Source organism: Argiope bruennichi, chromosome 1, assembly GCF_947563725.1.
Source record: "Argiope bruennichi chromosome 1, qqArgBrue1.1, whole genome shotgun sequence".
NCBI classification, from domain to species: domain Eukaryota; kingdom Metazoa; phylum Arthropoda; class Arachnida; order Araneae; family Araneidae; genus Argiope; species Argiope bruennichi.
The window spans coordinates 122,530,566-122,549,112 of NC_079151.1; the positions used below are offsets into that span (position 1 = coordinate 122,530,566).

The 18,547-nt window shown below is 25.5% G+C and overlaps 1 protein-coding gene across 5 annotated transcripts in view; it reads right to left on the bottom strand.

Moving 5' to 3' along the window:
- Positions 1 to 556: 556 nt before the first annotated feature.
- LOC129976401 (neogenin-like) overlaps positions 557 to 18,547 on the bottom strand; it is a 60,973-nt gene continuing 42,982 nt past the window's right edge. For 2 of the 5 annotated variants that reach the window (XM_056089970.1, XM_056089945.1), the window contains exons 18-26: positions 16,751 to 16,945; positions 15,871 to 15,903; positions 12,924 to 13,062; positions 11,460 to 11,677; positions 10,235 to 10,345; positions 9,302 to 9,442; positions 5,960 to 6,253; positions 2,993 to 3,147; positions 558 to 1,389 (exon numbers count right to left, since the gene is read on the bottom strand). In XM_056089970.1, coding sequence (XP_055945945.1) covers positions 1,291 to 1,389; positions 2,993 to 3,147; positions 5,960 to 6,253; positions 9,302 to 9,442; positions 10,235 to 10,345; positions 11,460 to 11,677; positions 12,924 to 13,062; positions 15,871 to 15,903; positions 16,751 to 16,945 — 1,385 coding nt within the window. In that variant the 3' untranslated portion in view covers positions 558 to 1,290. Of the gene's footprint in view, positions 1,390 to 2,992; positions 3,148 to 5,959; positions 6,254 to 9,301; positions 9,443 to 10,234; positions 10,346 to 11,459; positions 11,678 to 12,923; positions 13,063 to 15,870; positions 15,904 to 16,750; positions 16,946 to 18,547 lie in introns of all 5 variants that reach the window. The other 3 variants (XM_056089954.1, XM_056089977.1, XM_056089963.1) reach the window with 3 other exon arrangements.

Here is an 18,547-nt window from a genome sequence, read left to right on the forward strand (position 1 = left end):
AGAGTCTCAAATTCAAAGCATTTAAATCTGGAGTCAAGATCTTAATATCAGACCACTTTCTAAAGCAAACCAATAAAATCTAAAATAATAGCATTTAGATTACACTAAATTTTATTTTACAGTTACTATAAAACTAAAATGCATCATTCACATGTGAATAAACTCTTCAAATATCTCTGAAAATGCTATAAAATTAATGAAATAAAAAAAAAATTATACATTGAAAAAATTAATTTTCTTTCAATAAAAGCACAATTAATTCATGGGTTCCTAAGGAAGTAGTAGACAAAACTATAATAATCAAAATTCAAATTTAACAAAAACTATTCTTAATAATCATGATGGATCTATTTTCTTTACTGAAGAAAAATTAAATTTCTGATAAAAAGAAATTAATACATTTATAGTTAAAAAGAAAAAATAAAAAGAAAATCATTCAAAAATTTTAGAATAAATAAATTTCTCATAATAATAATAAAAAAAATGAATGAAAATAAAAATGATAATAATAATTTTAAAAAAATAGAAGTAGCCAATAGCATTAATTTTCAAATCTATTTTATGTATGAAAATTAAATATGTATAATTAGAAAAAAGCTAAATATAATTTGGTCCCTTAATGATTTAAAAGCAAAAATGTAAATTTTGCCAATAAAATTAATTAGGTAGAAAATTAAGTAGTATCATCAAAAGTTTAAAACAATTTTAGAAAATCTAAAATTTAAAAAAAAATGATGACAGTTAAAATAATTTTAAATCATCTGCAAGGTAAAAAAAGATACCTTTTTTCATTCCAATTAATATAAAATTTATGAAGTTATCTTATACATGCATTCTTTCTAAAAAACAATTTAGAAATTTCTTAACAGCTAATTTATTATCCATATATAAATTGCAATCCTGCAAAATTATTCACAACATACAGCACAAAATTGGTCCTTTCAACTTGAATACCACTAACTATCACTTCTAAAGCACAATCACAATCCCTATTAATAATAATTTTACAAATCTTCCAAACACTATATTCTTAAGAAAAATAATTTCATCCATATACTACAGTCAAAACAGCTTTAAAGCTCCAAATGCAACACAATTTCTTCCATTTTTATGCATAAAAAGCAAACCATTCATCCAAACAAGCAGGCACCATAATTTTGTTCTTTTCTTAGTGAAAAAACAATTACACTTTTTCATCATAGCTAGAAATTAAAAAGGCAAGAATGACACTGTTCAATATACAGTTGTCTGTCATAAATATTTAGAAAAAGGTATCATACAGTTTACATTTTAGCACTCAAATTCAGAAGCAGTAATAGCATTCAAATCCTTCATCAAACCTTCTAGATTGGCCATTTCTTGATTCAGATGTTCTGTACTTTCAGATGGCTGCAATTTAAATATTGTTATTAACAATCATACACATACAATTATTTCAAAACAATAATTTTAAAGTAATATAAATATATTAGAAGATTTTAATACAGAATTAATTTAATTTCTTTTTCTTTATTCTAAAAATATTTAAAAAATTAAATTTCCTTTACAGATCCAAAAGGAAAATTAAAAATTCATTGTTTATGAAAAATCTAATTAATCACATTGTACGAAAATACTGTTTTCAGGAGGGGGGAATAAACTGCTAAATTACAATAAAAGAAAGGATTTTTTTTTTCTCAACATGAAATTTATGAATATAAATTATTTGCAGAAGTTTAATATGTAAATTTTACATTATATAGATTATATAATAATAATAAATTGAACAAAAAAAAAAAAGAATTGTTAATAATGTATGCTTAAATAATTATGAATAGGATTTTTTTTTCTCTTCAATTTACAGTATGGATAAAGCAACACTACATTTCTAAACATCTCTTCTATTTTAAATAACTGTAATACTGACTGTAGAAAAATTCTGATTTATTACTAAATGCATTAAATTCACAATGTCAAAGAGTCAAAATGATACATAAAAGCTATAACATATAGCAATAAAACAATTTTGTCTCTTATTATCTGATGCTTATATTTTTAGCAATATGTAAATATTCACGATAAAAAAATACTGGAATAATAAGCAAAAATCATGTCTAAAAATTATTTTTAAATTCAATATAAAATTTTAATAAGTAGATTTTAATGATACAATGGCCAATATGACTACACCAACAAACACAAAATGAGAGTAAATTTATATCCAGAAATCTAAAAACAATCTATTTAAATTCTAAAATTTAAAATTGGGAAATAATAGTTCAACTTTATGCATAATGTTAATTGAAATGATTAATCTGTCTTCATAAAATGTTTAAAGGCAATATCTATGCCAACCATGAATCTGAAACAAGTTTAGAAATAATAATAAGATAGATGATCAAATCAGTAAAGAAGCATGATTTCTCGGAAAGTAAAAAAGTGAAAGAAAACATTAATTCCATCCCATGAAAAACGTGAGATTGTTTTCTGTTTTCATTTGTACTAGATTAAAACCAGAAGGTTATAAACGAGGAATTAAGTTTAGTTGGATTAATACATTATTTAGAAGCTGCACAAAAGCACTTTTTGAAAAGGGTTTCGTAATTTTTTACTATGGTCAGATGAAGAGAGTGATTCCTGAACTGGCATCTATATATATCAGACAAACATGAAGATAAATGAATTATGATAGATATAACATGGAGAAAGCTTTAAAAGTATACAGATTTTTCATGAAAATCTTCTGTTCACAAATCATTCTTCTTCATCGCCCTTTGTTCTAAAATCTAAGACTACAAGATTGCTAGAAGGTCTTACAACCTCATTAAAGATAGAAACACAATTCAAAAACAATATGCACACGAATAAATATGATAATTCATACCATATATTCCTATGTACGTATATTATAGATAAGCGGACACATACAAATTATATATAAGAGAAATTAATGGGATTATTTGCCACAGGCACATTATTCAAAAATTTTGAAATAAGTATATGAATTATATACCTGAATAGCAGATGATGCAGACAGTGGTTCTTGATGTCTGGCTAATGGAGATGAGACATTTGCAGTTCCTGCTGATGTAGTTGCTTCTGATTCACCAGGAACATGAAGAACAACTTTTTTATGAGGACTTGAAACTACTGTAGGCGATTTCACAGCTTTAAAAAAAAAATTTTAAAGTTTATTTACACTAAAGTATTATCTAAATAAGCTAAAGGCAATTTTTGTTTTGAATATCATTCATGTGTAATTTAATTCACTGTCCTACAAGCATGACACTTGTTAGCATAAGTTAAAAAATAACTTATTAACATTAATTCTTTATAAATTGTACTAATTCTACTTAACTAAATCTTTAAAATAAATGGTCATTATAAAAAAGGGTTATTAAAATTATTTAAGAGGTGATACAAATGCTTAAATATGTAAAAAAAAAATTTGTACATACATAAATGTGATAAAATAGTAGACAACAAAAGAAAAAAGAGAAAGGAAGAAAAACTTTAAAGGAAAAGCAAGAGAACTGTTCATTAACTTAATAGCTTTTAATAACATAAATGTCAACACTAAAATTGAAAACACAGAATAGCATAAATGATATACTAATTTGATAGCATTTTAATTATACAAGATCTCTAATTAAGCCCCCTTGCAAAGTTACTTGCTGCCATAATCATTTCAATAGAAAGCTAATTGCAGCTATAACAGTATGCAACTTCATGGAAGATTTAACAAAGAAATGATAAAAAGCACTAGGCAAATCAAAGAAAATAATAATAATAAATGTCCCACATATGTAGACCATAGGACATTCAACTTATCATGAAAAACCAAAGTATATGTGCAAATTTTGTTCAAAATAATCCAGTAAATGTTATAAAATTTACAAATATTTTTCAATTCCATCATATGCTCTAAGAAAGTATGGATTTTGAAAAGGTCTAATGAAAAATGAATTGATAGTTTATCCTAAACAGTGGGAAAAAGCATTTCAGCACAGACAGAAAGAGGACGTTATTCAAATAGAGAAGAGACCTCCAAATTTTCAGGTCAGTATGTCTATCCTCAATAAATACTCTGCAAATATTTATAGTTTCATGATAACGAATGCATCATCAATCTCTTTATTAATAAAAGATGAATGTGCATGTATCAGTGCTTCTGTGTATGCATAGATACTCTACAAACCAGACCATTTGACTATAACTGCAATATATATATATATATCTTAAACATGCAACTGATCGATTTTTAAGAAATTTTAATTAATGAATAATTAAGAGGAGTTTCGGCATTCTTCTATGATAACTACTGAAAATATTATTGCATAAAATTGGGTTTCACACCATCTCAAAATTTTAAAAACTGTTTTCAATTATGTTAATTTTAACTTTGGCCCCAATTTCCAACTATATAACATTATTGATCAGAAATTCAAATTATTTTCATTTTAAATCAAATATTTTACCACATGATTTTCTTTCAATGTTGAAAGCTAAAGAAAAAGGATTCTATTTAATATGTATGTAGTTTATAAGACAATAAAAAACTTCCATTGCCACAAAATTTATAAGACAGAACCACATATTTATAATAGTGCTATGATGTCATAGAACTGGTTTCCATTAGAAAGGTTCATGTACACAATGAAGAGAACTGTAAGACAAAGAATTTACTGTAAGACTGTTTAGAATTTACTTATTATTTCCTGAACTCTATTCTTATAAAATTATTAAGTCATCCACAAAGTTTAATTCTCTTCTGATTAATGGCTACAACTTTAGACAGTTACTATGAGATCATAAATTGCAGGCATCTTGTATGTAATAACATTCCAAAGTGGTGAAAATTTATTTTAAGAGGCAGTAAATTATTTGTATTGACAATTATAAACTAGGGAAGTTCCTTAAAAAACTAGGAAAGTGCCTTACGTTGGATGTCTTACAAAAAGCTGAGCCTCTACTTTTATTAAAAGTTTTAATAGCAATGAGAATAATATGAAATGAATATGAAATTTTAAAGAAAAGTAACAGATTTTGCATGACTTCACAGCAAATTTTGGAAATAACCAATATTTGTATTAAAAATCTAAATACTACTAGTGGTTGTTCTGAATTATTTACAATATCTAATGGCATTACGCTGTCTCTTTATAATTTATTTTCAGAATTTGTAATTTTCCAATCAAACATAACAATAATGTTATAATAGTTACCAGAATTACATAAACTACATAAATTTAATCTTTTCTGAATCCATGCTAAGGATAATTATTGCTAAATTCAATTATTTTTAATTAATAGGATAAACAATTTAAATCCCTCCAATTAGAAATCTGTCTCTTAATAATTTTAAAAATCACAAAAAAGATTGTTAGATACTTTGCTTAGTGTGATTTTTAAAATTAAATCATTTATTATTATTTTGAAATAATAATGTGACAAATGCTCAACACTAAAAAGAAATAGTAAAAATTTTCAACAAATGTTCTCAATGAACCATAAAATTGGAAGTTTCAATTTCTTATCTCAAACCATAATAGCATCTTGACTTATTAGTGAATTATAGATAAGTTCAGCAAATAAAGAGATCCAGTTAATTGCTATCTAATGAACTAAATAAATTTATTTTCTGATCTATTTTAATTTCAAAATCATTTTAATGTACAAATACCAGAAAAAAATGACCCTTTTAAAAGATTTATATACTACAGAATAAGAATGATACAATTAATCTTTTGTTCAAGCATTTTAATTATGGATTATTGATTTCAATATTGCTTAGACAAGGATGTTGAAAACATTCATCATTTGCTAAGATGTTTTCATATTCACAAAATTAAGGCTAGTTTAATAAAATATCATTATAATATCTACATTAATGCTTATCAATTCATATAGTTGACTTGGGGGAAAAAAAGACTATATATTCAAACAATACGACTAAAATTTTACAAAACAAAATGCATACCATTATGCTTTGACAAAGGAGTAGCTGGAACACTTTGAGAAGAGCTTGAAGGAATCGAGAAGCTGCGCATTGGATGTTGGGATAGTGTTTTTTTGCTAAGAGTTCCTGTATTCCCAGATTCCTGATTTTCATGAACAGTAGGAATGAATGTTACAGACCGATTCTCCATGCATGCAGTAGTGGGTGCATCAGTGGGAGGAGGAGGTGGATTCACAGAAATGTCATATGAGGAACCTGGACAGCGAGGCATTATTGTAGCTGTTGTGGGAGGTGGAGGAGGTTCACCAAGAATAACTAAAAATGAAATTTTAATCAATACTTAAGAAAAAATGACATTTTCGATAATACTTAATAACATTGATTTTATCAGAATTTCTCAGTAACTATTTAAGTAAATCCAAAAGAGGGTTGAATTTAGTTATATAACTGTTCCATTTTAAAGCAACACTAGGGCTTATTTGGAATGGGCTTCGTAATTTTGAACAGTGGTCAGATGACAAGGATGACACTAGAGCTGATGTCCCCCCCCCCAACTTCCATGTCACAAAAGGAGGACATTTGGCTCCGTCAGATTTAACATGCACTAGACCCACTTACACAATGGTTCTTTGGTGGAATCGGGTCTCAAACCTGACACCCTCCGATTTCGAAGACAAGACCTTACCACCAGGTCATTGCAGCCTCAAGAAGGGGGAAATCTTATTTGGGTCAAATTTCTACCCTTCCTTTTCCAATATTATTAGCAGAAAGCTTAATGAATAAAGAAAAACTCCTGAAAAACTTAATGAATAAAAAATACTCAAAAAAGGACCCATGCTATAAAACACTGGAATACTATGGAATACTTATTTAATTTTGCACAAACACTATACTATATTAAAATACAAGCATCATCATTTCTTTTTTTTTTTAAATAAATTTGTCCAAATTTGTAATAAATATTTTTTGAATTCTTATCATTAAAAGAGAATTTTAAAAATCAAAATTACAATTATAGTCTGAGTTCTCAAACTGGTTTTTTAAAAAAAACTAAATTACCCATAAAGAATTTTAATTAAAAAAGGGCCTTAAAGGGAGCCAATCATAAATCAGTTTATATATTTAATTTGCTTTAGGCTTAAAAAGTATTAAGATTTTGGAAGATAATTTTCAAAAATATTGTGAAAATTATCATATGAAATTAACTAAAAAAATATTGAATTCCATGGGATATCTGAAAATAATCATGTTCAAAAGAATTATTTGATACCTGGTGATTTAATGGAATGAAAAAGCATAAGAAAAAAGCAACTTATTATGTTTATACAAAATGTAATAGCAATTATTTGGTGATTTAACAGGATGAAAAAGCATAAGAAAAAAGCGACTTATTATGTTTATACAAAATGTAACAGCAATTATTTGGTGATTTAACAGGATGAAAAAGCATAAGAAAAAAGCGACTTATTATGTTTATACAAAATGTAATAACAATTATTTGGTGATTTAACAGGATGAAAAAGCATAAGAAAAAAGCAACTTATTATGTTTATACAAAATGTAATAGCAATTATTTGGTGATTTAACAGGATGAAAAAGCATAAGAAAAAAGTGACTTATTATGTTTATACAAAATGTAATAACAATTATTTGGTGATTTAACAGGATGAAAAAGCATAAGAAAAAAGCAACTTATTATGTTTATACAAAATGTAATAGCAATTATTTGGTGATTTAACAGGATGAAAAAGCATAAGAAAAAAGCAACTTATTATGTTTATACAAAATGTAATAGCAATTATTTGGTGATTTAACAGGATAAAAAAGCATAAGAAAAAAGTGACTTATTATGTTTATACAAAATGTAATAGCAATTATTTGGTGATTTAACAGGATGAAAAAGCATAAGAAAAAAGTGACTTATTATGTTTATACAAAATGTAATAGCAATTATTTGGTGATTTAACAGGATGAAAAAGCATAAGAAAAAAGCAACTTATTATGTTTATACAAAATGTAATAGCAATTATTTGGTGATTTAACAGGATGAAAAAGCATAAGAAAAAAGTGACTTATTATGTTTATACAAAATGTAATAGCAATTATTTGGTGATTTAACAGGATGAAAAAGCATAAGAAAAAAGTGACTTATTATGTTTATACAAAATGTAATAACAATTATTTGGTGATTTAACAGGATGAAAAAGCATAAGAAAAAAGCAACTTATTATGTTTATACAAAATGTAATAGCAATTATTTGGTGATTTAACAGGATGAAAAAGCATAAGAAAAAAGTGACTTATTATGTTTATACAAAATGTAATAGCAATTATTTGGTGATTTAACAGGATAAAAAAGCATAAGAAAAAAGTGACTTATTATGTTTATACAAAATGTAATAGCAATTGGTGATTTAACAGGATGAAAAAGCATAAGAAAAAAGCAACTTATTATGTTTATACAAAATGTAATAGCAATTATTTGGTGATTTAACAGGATGAAAAAGCATAAGAAAAAAGTGACTTATTATGTTTATACAAAATGTAATAACAATATCTAATATAATGCTGTAAACAAATTATACCTACAATATTTAATTCACTTTTTACAAGTATTGTAGCAGTCCATTTTATAATAAACAACAATAAATTAAATAATTTCCACATGACTAAAAAAAGATGAAATCAAAACACCAAAAACAATAAAAAACTGAAAACTAAAATAAATTAAAGAAATGCAACAATCTAGATAATTTAGATATTAAATTTGGAGTCAAATATCAGATCTAGATCATTTATTGTTGCTTTTTTAATTTTGAGGTACTTTATATCTGAAAATAGCATTATAATTTAGGCTTAAAATACATTCAAAAGTAAGAAGAGCAAGCTGTAAAATTCAAAAGAAAAAGAAATTATAAATTTTATACTCATATAAAATTTTTCATGGAGTGTTAAGTAATTGTTCATTATTTTTAAAGAAAAACGCATACCAGCAGATAGTTGCAAAAATGCTGTAATTAAGAATAATAAACAATTATATCATACTGTATAAAAAATTTTATACAAAAATTTTTGCATGCAAAATTTTAACTGCAAATGGTAATTTATTAAGTATGACCCATGCTCAATTTATATTAGTCTGAAATTAAGGTTAAAATATTGAAGTAGAATTTTTAAATACTCTAATTATTATAGTTACAATAAATATGTATGGTAACTGCAAATCCATATTTAAAATAAGCAGAAAAAAAAAGCAAAATAACTTTGTCAAAAATAAAATCAACCAATTTTTTAAATATGTGAAAAGTAATGTATCTTAAATCAGCTCTCTCTATATACATATATCTCAAAGCAATTGCATACCACTTTGATGACTATCATGGATAGCAGGATTTCGATGTATATTATATTGTGTTCGAGGATATAGAGGGCGCCCTAAACTATTAGTTCCTATATCATAAGGATGAGGACCCATTCCAGAACTTGGTGAAGTGACAACAGTAGCTATAAGAATAAAAATATACAATAATTACAAAATGAACTAATAAAATTTTTGATGCAGTTTATATTAAAAATACTTTTTTACATATTAATTTCAAACATTCCATTGAAAATTTTCAATTCATAAAACAAATTCTACTTAAAAATGATTTGGATTAAATTTCCTATCATTTACCCTTCTTTAGCTCATAGATGATAATCTAAATCCACTACATTCTTAAGCTCACAATATCATTACATAAGTAGAGAACTTAATGGATTAATTTGAAATGATGGATAAAAATTTGGAAAGCAAATATGTAAAAGTGGGGGCGGAGAGAGAGAAAATCTCACATGGCAATTAATAGCTAAATTGGTTCAAAAATTAATAAATGCATCTAATCTTGAACATGCTATTTTATTTTAGCTTAAATAAAGTTGTATATAACAAAGAAAAAAAAAAAGGTTATAAGTTTCAAGGGCTTTGTAAATATATTTATTATATCTAAAGATATCTTTTTAAATATCATATCTTAATTAATAAAATATTTTACTCATATTCTGATTTATTAAAAATTATACTTCTTCAGTGTTCTTTTTTTAATTTTATTACTACAAGTTCTTTTGAGAAGAAAATATTTTTGTAATCAAAGTTAAGTTATAGGTAAATACACGGAGAAACATTTCTTACAGCTATATTTTGAAAAACTTGGTAAAGAGGAAAGACAACTTCAATATTGAAAATATATTAGATGCATAATTATATTTCACAAGGACAGAGTTAATTCGAAAAATTTCATATATCTGCATACTTACTATCTTTAGGTTTCTGAAGGTCAAGTGAAATTTTTATAGGTGTTGCTCGAATTGGTCGGCACTTGACAATGCATTTATCAGTATTAGGAAGAAGATCATCATTTATAGAATCTGTTATTGTGTTGATATAAAGTTAAATCAAACAAAAAATGTCTCAATAAAAAGTAAAAATATTTTTTTTCAAATAATAAAAATATAAAATATCAACAAAAATAAATAAAAAATAAACAAAAATTTGGAATAAAATTTGATAAGAAACAAAATTTAAAAATCAATTTTATTAACGTAAACAAAATCAAAAAATGAGAAATCAAAAGTAATTACTAATCAATTATTAATGTAACATAAATTCATGTTTTCTAAACATGTTTTATGTTGAATTGTATCTAAAGCATTTTGAATAGAAGAATAAAAGTTTTTTTCCTATGTAAATCCATTGCAACATATATTTATTTGAATAAAGAATTTATTTCTTCAAAACTAAATGAAAGTAATAAGAAATAAACTATTATAAAGAAGTGTTGAGTAAATAAATTCATACAATAAAAAGTTATTCCTTCAGTATGTTCCTAAAAGAAACTGTCGATTCAATCAAATATTTAAGGAGCCCCATATGTTTAAAGCATATTTATAACTAGTTTTGCTTCAAAACTTTTCATTTACTTATTTTTCTTAAATATCATCGCCAAAAAAAAAAAAAAAATGCTGCAACATTCACAACCACAGCAATGTCACAAAGCCATCTGATATTAACCCCCCCCCAAATTTAATTTTAGATATTTTTGAATGTCACCAAGTAGGTACATATACTTAAGCTTGCAACTTATGATAAACTTCTTATTTGTAGAACTACTTAAGTTTCAAATTATAATATAAATTACAAAGAAAACATATTTAAGTCAAAAGTCCAGAAATATAATTACAGACAAAATTTGTTAATTTGTATTTTTTTTTTTTTTAAATCCTTGAAATATTGGATATTTTAACAATTTAAAAAAAATTTTTACAAGTAACTTATATACATCTCTAAAGTGTTAATTATAGAAAAAAATTTAATGAAACCTCAATCCATTTATTTAGTTAATTCATTCAGCCTTGACATTTATGTTTCAATCACCAGAAACCCACAACAGTTTTAGCTAGTTTACAAAAAACACAACTTTCAACCATACACATTTTCTGCAATTTTTATATCTAACAAGAATAAAAGAAGAGGAATTCATACCTAAATAGGCACTTTTCTTTTTTTCTAAAGTACTTAAAAGAGGCTCATGCCCTAATTCCTGAGAATTCCTCTGAATGGAACTAGAACTCAAATGAGAATTATTGCTTTTATCCAGAGACTTTAATTCCATTTGGTCATGATGAATCCATAAGTCAGGAGGAACAAGATCTTTTGTAGCATTTTTATTCTTTGCTAAGTTTCCTTTCGAGGATTTATAACTAAAAACAGAACAACACCCCTTTTATTTTCCAACTAAAGTATGAATATTGCTATAAAAGAAACTATTTACTTCAAAATACAAAAAAGTAGCAAATAAAAAAATAATTCAATAAACAATTATGAAAGGAGTATGATACAAAAAACTCTATACATGAATGAATCAGAAATAAGAATTAACTATTATATTAAAGTAAAACAGCTTACTAATTTAAAGGAAATCAATAAAAAATAGCATTTAAAAAACTAAAATTCTATATATTTAAAGATAAAACTTTTATGCAAAATAATTTGTTATTAAAAATGAATAAAAACATCTAATTGATAATAATAAAAATCAATTTGCCAGAGAACTAGTATATATAAGTATTAATATAAGTTTGTTGAATAAATATTTTATTTAAAAAGATATATCTTATGATAATATTTACATTTAATGATCAAACAGTTTGTAACGATAGTAATTTCAACTAAATCTCATGTGCATAAAGTGGTTTTTATAATTCCACCAACAAAATATTTTGTTGCTAGCAGAGAAAAATATTATATATTAAAATTAAATTTGATTGAAATAATTTTATTTGATAATATGAAAGGATGCCAACTAGGGTATTTTAAACATATTTAATATACAGACTTTTTCAATGGAGACTTTTAAAATGATATATGAAATACTTTTAAATAACAAATTAAGATACATATTCAATCAGTATTATTTTCAAAACCATAACCCTATTTTGTTCTACATGTTAATACACTTCCACAATAATCTATTAATCTATTCAGAATTAAGGCAGAAAAGTAGGAAAGAAATACCATTTCATATATCACTATTAAGATAATAATAAAATTATTTTTAAGCTGAATACAAGGGTCCAATTTGTATTCTTGGTTCAATCATAAATTAGTGTTTTAAATCCTTTCAGTTAATAACAAATAAAACATATACTCAGAATTTTTGCTTTAATTGGATTCATTTTTTGGGAAATCTTCATTCTGGATGTGCTGAAAGACTTTTCTTCAAATGAAAACAATCACAATACCAATAATGAAAATTATTATGAATTTGACATTAACTAATAAAAGATAATAGAGGTGTGTGGGATTGACTTTTTTGTAATTTAAGTATGTTTCTGGCATGCAATGAAATTGCAATAAACAATGTACTATTTCTCATGTAAAAATTTGATAACTTAAAAAAAATTAAAAAGGGGGGGGGGTCTTAATATCTTGAAAAAACATGCATACCTCTTGCATCCATCAGCCGCTAAATAACCAGTACGACGTCTGCAAAGAACTATAGTGACAACTATAAGAGTCAGCAAAGTAATTCCAGCAATACAGCTTATGATGATATAAAGCATATTGCTGGCAAATCCTTTATTATCTAAAGAAAAAAAAATGTAATAGTTTGTTTACCACAGGATTTTCTATATCAGATAATTAAACAATTATTTGTGCATTTTCTAAGTTTGATTTTGTTTATTTACTATTTTATATACAGAATGCAAGTAAATTATATTAGACAGCGGTTAAATATGTAACAAAAAGTTTGAAAATCATCAAGATAACCATAATTCTATATGAGAAAACATTTCATTTAAAAATGAACGACAAATGATGACTTTCAGGTAAAAAAAATTCTTTTAATTTAATTGGGTGTAAAATTGGTGACCACAACAAGAGAAGTCTTTCATATCAGCTGTTTTTGTTATGTTTGAAATCTGATGGATTGGACAATGGATTCTTGTAGACCTAAAAGCTTTGACGTTCCAACAGTGTGGCATGAATCACAAGATCAATCAAATTGATCAATTATCAAAATGATATTCAAAAATAAAATAATAATACATTCACCATATCAAAAAGGAATGGCCAATAGTCATGAATCATTTATGCCCAGAGTGATTAAAATTTGCGTATGTTTCATTACATTACTTCCTTTTCATATAAAATTAAGAATTTTCAAAAACTTTATTAGAGCAGTGGATAAAAATTATGACTTGAATCATTATCAGAAGGTAAAATTTCCCCACCTAAGCAAACCTAAGTTTATAGATAAAATCTATTAAAAGAAAATTTAAAAATACAAGAGTATTGCGGATTGTAATTAAATTTTTTAACACCATAAAACCTCAATGTACCATAAGATTGAAGATATATTTCACATTTCATTCAAAATATGTGTTATAACATGCTCTCAAAATACATTTCATGAATTCTCAAAGTGATTTCTTCCCTAAAAGTGTTGGTTCTGCTAAGAAAGAACAAGTTCTCAAAACTGTTTTGATCATGGAACAGAGGTACAGGGGACAATAGAGAGAAGGAATGCTAGTTCCTATGTTCCAGATGTCAAAATCCTAAAGAAATAAACATCTCAAACTTTTAAAGTAATTTGCATAAAGTCATTGCAAGTAAGATGTTTCACTTTAATTTTTAAGCATATTTAAAGAAAAGAGAAATGTAAGAGATTACATCATTTACTTATTTGAATTCAATAGGAAAGATTCTATTGGAATCAAGGGTTTTTCTCTCTTGTACCAGAAAAGGTTAAATATTGTATCCCAATTTAACAGGTAATTCATTAATCAAAAACAAACATTCAAACTGAGTTTATCCAATCTCATGAGCAATAAATATTTTTCAACAGTATAATAAACATTCAATTATCTACACTGCAAACAACAAGTAACATATCAAGTGTAGTTGTTAATCTCCAGTACTGATCCACTGTTTCAGAAAAATTTTATGTGAATTATACAATTATTTAATATGTTTTGAAGCAACTTTTATTTACTGTAATACATTTTTGTGCTTGGCTGTATAAATTTTTGAAATAACTTTTAAAGTCATAATTTAAAATGCTCTTCATTTTTAACATTGACATCCTCAACAATTCATCAATTCCATTCAGCAGATTTTCCCGGGTTTTTTAGGGGGGGGGGGGGGGGAGATCTGTCCACCAAAAATTATTTTATAGGCAAAGTAATGCGAAGACAAGCACAGTCCATGTCAGAAAAAATAAAGGCTATTCTTTCAAAAAGGCTTTAATTCTGAGAATTCTTTACTGAAACCAAGCCAGAACTTCTGTGTAAAACTATTCTGTGACAGTCTTACAAGAGCGAATGTATTCATGTTGACTAGCACTACGCTATCGAAGATAACGTTGATGACTTGTAGTACCAAGATTTGTGTTCTATCCTACTATCGAATTAAGTAAAGATGGGTCAATGTCAAGCTGTCAATGAGTTCTTTACATAAGTCCATTCTAAATTTCTCTAGTTCCTTCAATAAGTAGAGAAAAATGAATATAAAGCATTGCTTGCATTTCCAAGGTTGTTTGTCAAAATCTGCCAAATCACTTATTTGCCAATGTTTAATTCATTAGAAAGTACTCAAACTGTCAATAGGCAATCCAATTTTACAAATTCACAAACTTTCTCAATCTTTTAAAATCATCTTCAAGTCTCTTCACCTCCCCTGAAAACACTTAAATCTTTCAAAAATGTATAAAAAGAATAATGATTGCTTCAACATTACATGGGTTTCTGCTGCACCTTTGGCCAATTTGCAGCCAAACTTCATGATAAACCTCTGCTCCATTTATGCATTTCAATAAACGACAAAATAACAGTTATATTTTAATGCATATTTCAAGTTCTTGTTTCACTTCACTGAGATACACAATACTTTCCAGACCATGTTACAATGTTCTGCCAAGTTGCAGTTCTTTTACAATTATTTCAGTACTCAAAATTATTATTATTCAAATTTCATTTTTAAAAAAAAGTATTAGATCTGAGATTACCTAAATTCTAATTAATAAATATTCTGATTAATTAAAATCCTTTTAAATAACAAAATTACCAATAATTCTGTTTCTAAAAAATCGATGGATACATATATAAATGAGAGTGGAGAAAGATTACAAACTAAAAATTTAACTATTAGCAAATTCAAATTCTAAAAAACCATCACAAAAGATTTTTTAAAAGAATAATTTTCCTTACAGAAAGAATTTTCTAATAAATGATTGCAAAAAATATTTAAAATGGCAAAAGGTAAAAAAAAAAGAAATTTGTAAACTTAAAATGGAACATTTGAAATTAAAAATTAAATTACTAAAATGCAAAATTCAGTTTCATTCAGGGTATAGAAAATTAAGAGTCAAAGAAAAACTAAAAAAAAATCTTACCAAAAAATGCAGAACCAGATGCAAGAGCAATGCCTACATGCATAATAAGAGAAAAAAATAAGGATGCACATAAACTAAACATAAGTAATAACAAAAATAATAATAATAATAATAATAGAAAACAACTTTAAAAAAGAATTTAAATAAACATAATAATGTCCCTGAATAAAATTTTTTCAAAACTCATGGAGAGAAAACAGTGAAATAATTAAATTCCTATTTCTATAAAGATAAGCATTTAATCATTTTGAATATCTTGTAAAGATTAAAAACTTTGAAACTATTCTTTTTAAAATCTAATCAAAAATAATAATAAAATGCATAACTTCTTTATATTTAATCCCTAATCTCAATATTATCACACTTAATTAAGTTATACAATATTTAATTTTCAACCAACAATTTAAAAACTATAATTTTTATTCCAAAATACAAAATATTCATAATAATTTTAAGTAATAAAAAGAAAGTTAATGTTAAAAAAATAATAGTTTCATAGTTAATATTTTTACACTGCCAGAGCAGTTCTGAAGGTTTATCTAGAAAAGAGTTTTATTTGTTTCTTAAACTATAAAAATTCTTCCAATGTAGAGAAATCTCCTTTTGGATTAAGACATAGCAATTGCTTATATATATTTGAAAAAAATTCAATAAATAAAATCAATCCTAAAGCTTCTTATGTGTTTGCCCTGCTACAGTAGAAAATTAATTTTAAAAAAGTGTTCTGACAGAGATAATTAAAATATTTAGCATTTCTCAAATAAAATTGAAATTTTTTCAAATTTTTAAAAATATTTTGAAAAACAAAAATTATTTCTTTCCTAGGAAAGAAAAGAATGCCATACACTAGTTTACATAAATTTATTGTTAAATTACAGACCTGGTGCAGTATGAAAAGCAATTTCTGATGAAAGTGGACCATAACCTTTGTTATTTCTAGCTTGAATCTTAAAATAATATGTAGTATCCGCAGTAAGGCCTTTCAATACAGTTGTCATTTTATCACCAACCACTCCTTCCACAACCCAATCTCTATCTCGTTGAGTTTTATCAGTGGTGTAAAAAATTACATAACCTACAAAATAAAGAAATTATTATATTTAATGAATAAAATAAATTTTTCAATTAATGTAATACCCTAAAACATATGTTGAAGGAATGCCATGCATATTTTAAAGCAGCACAATAATGGAAAAAGATTATAAAGTCTTGAGTATAATAAATGATACAAAATTATAGTAAAATTAGACATTTATAGAACATCAGAAAATTTAGGTTTATTACTCACTATGCAATGCTATAAAGAAGATGAACAAACACCGATAATTAAATATCACTGTGAATGCTCATTGTTCAAGGTCAATCGTGTGGCAGATCCCCCCCTTTATAAATTGAAATACAAATTCATTAATTCTACCAATTTTTGAACAAATAATTACTGCAATAAATAAAAATGAACTAGTTGTCAAAAGAATACTAAGAAATTAAAATTTGGAGAATATCATATATTTCCTTATCAAAATTACCAATATGCATTTCAAATACCTTGGGGTTACAAATTTTGACATATTCAGGTTTAAAGAATGAAACTTTTTTGATCTGCAAACAAATAAAAAAAGTTTTATAAGGACATGTTATTTTTTTAAATTTTGAAAAGTAAATCCACAATTGCAGTTTAAATTAGAGTATTATAAGCAATGATGAAACTTAATAATTACAAACACAAAAATCTTATTTTTTAAATTTAAGAACAATATATTCTCTGGTAGCCGAGATAAGATATAAATAGAGTTTGAAGACCTTTCAAAACTATTCAAAGTTAGAAAAGAAAATATGAAATCTAATAGTATTGAATTAAAATTTTCATTTTGGGACACTGTTAAAAATTTTAAATCTTGAAGTCCGAATTAAGAACAAAATATAATGAACATGGAAGCTTGTGAATTAATTATCGATGTCAAAATCAGCCACGAATGTTCTTTAATGAGAAATCACTAATAAAAGAAGCTTTTCCAAATTTGTTAATCAGTTGCACTCTGAATTGGAAAATTAAGCAAATATTACATAAAATTTGATAACAATAAATCAAAAATTGTAGACATGAATAGGAAGTAATGCATCTTCTATGCACATTTTTAAATTGTGGGTTTCTTCTAATACACATAATTATTTAAGTGGGAATTTCTAGATTAGGTTGTCTTCCAAATTTAGTGCCATTAAACTAATATGTCTATTTTGACACAATATACCCCCTATGGATAAGCCCTAGTCTTTCTCAAAATTTTTCTAATTAGGAATGTTATGAAGTGGTCGTATGATTATAATTATTTCGGATTTAAACACTGTGAATTACAGAATGTTATTGATATATTTTAAAAATATGAAAGAATGAAAGTTACAAATATTATAATCGCAGAAAAATGCAATCTTTAATGATTCCTCACAACTCCAATCTTTTTCCAAAGACGACTATAGTTTTCGACTACAATACAGTATAAGAGGAAGAAAGATAGTACCAATAACAGAAAATTACAGATTTTTATTAAAAAAATATACAATATTTTAATAATTTCAATTATCAATATTTTAAAATTATAATAGTGAGAAAATATGTCTTATTTGCAAACAGAAAATTGCAAATTTTCTTGGGGACTAAAGATGTTTTCATCCGGGAAAA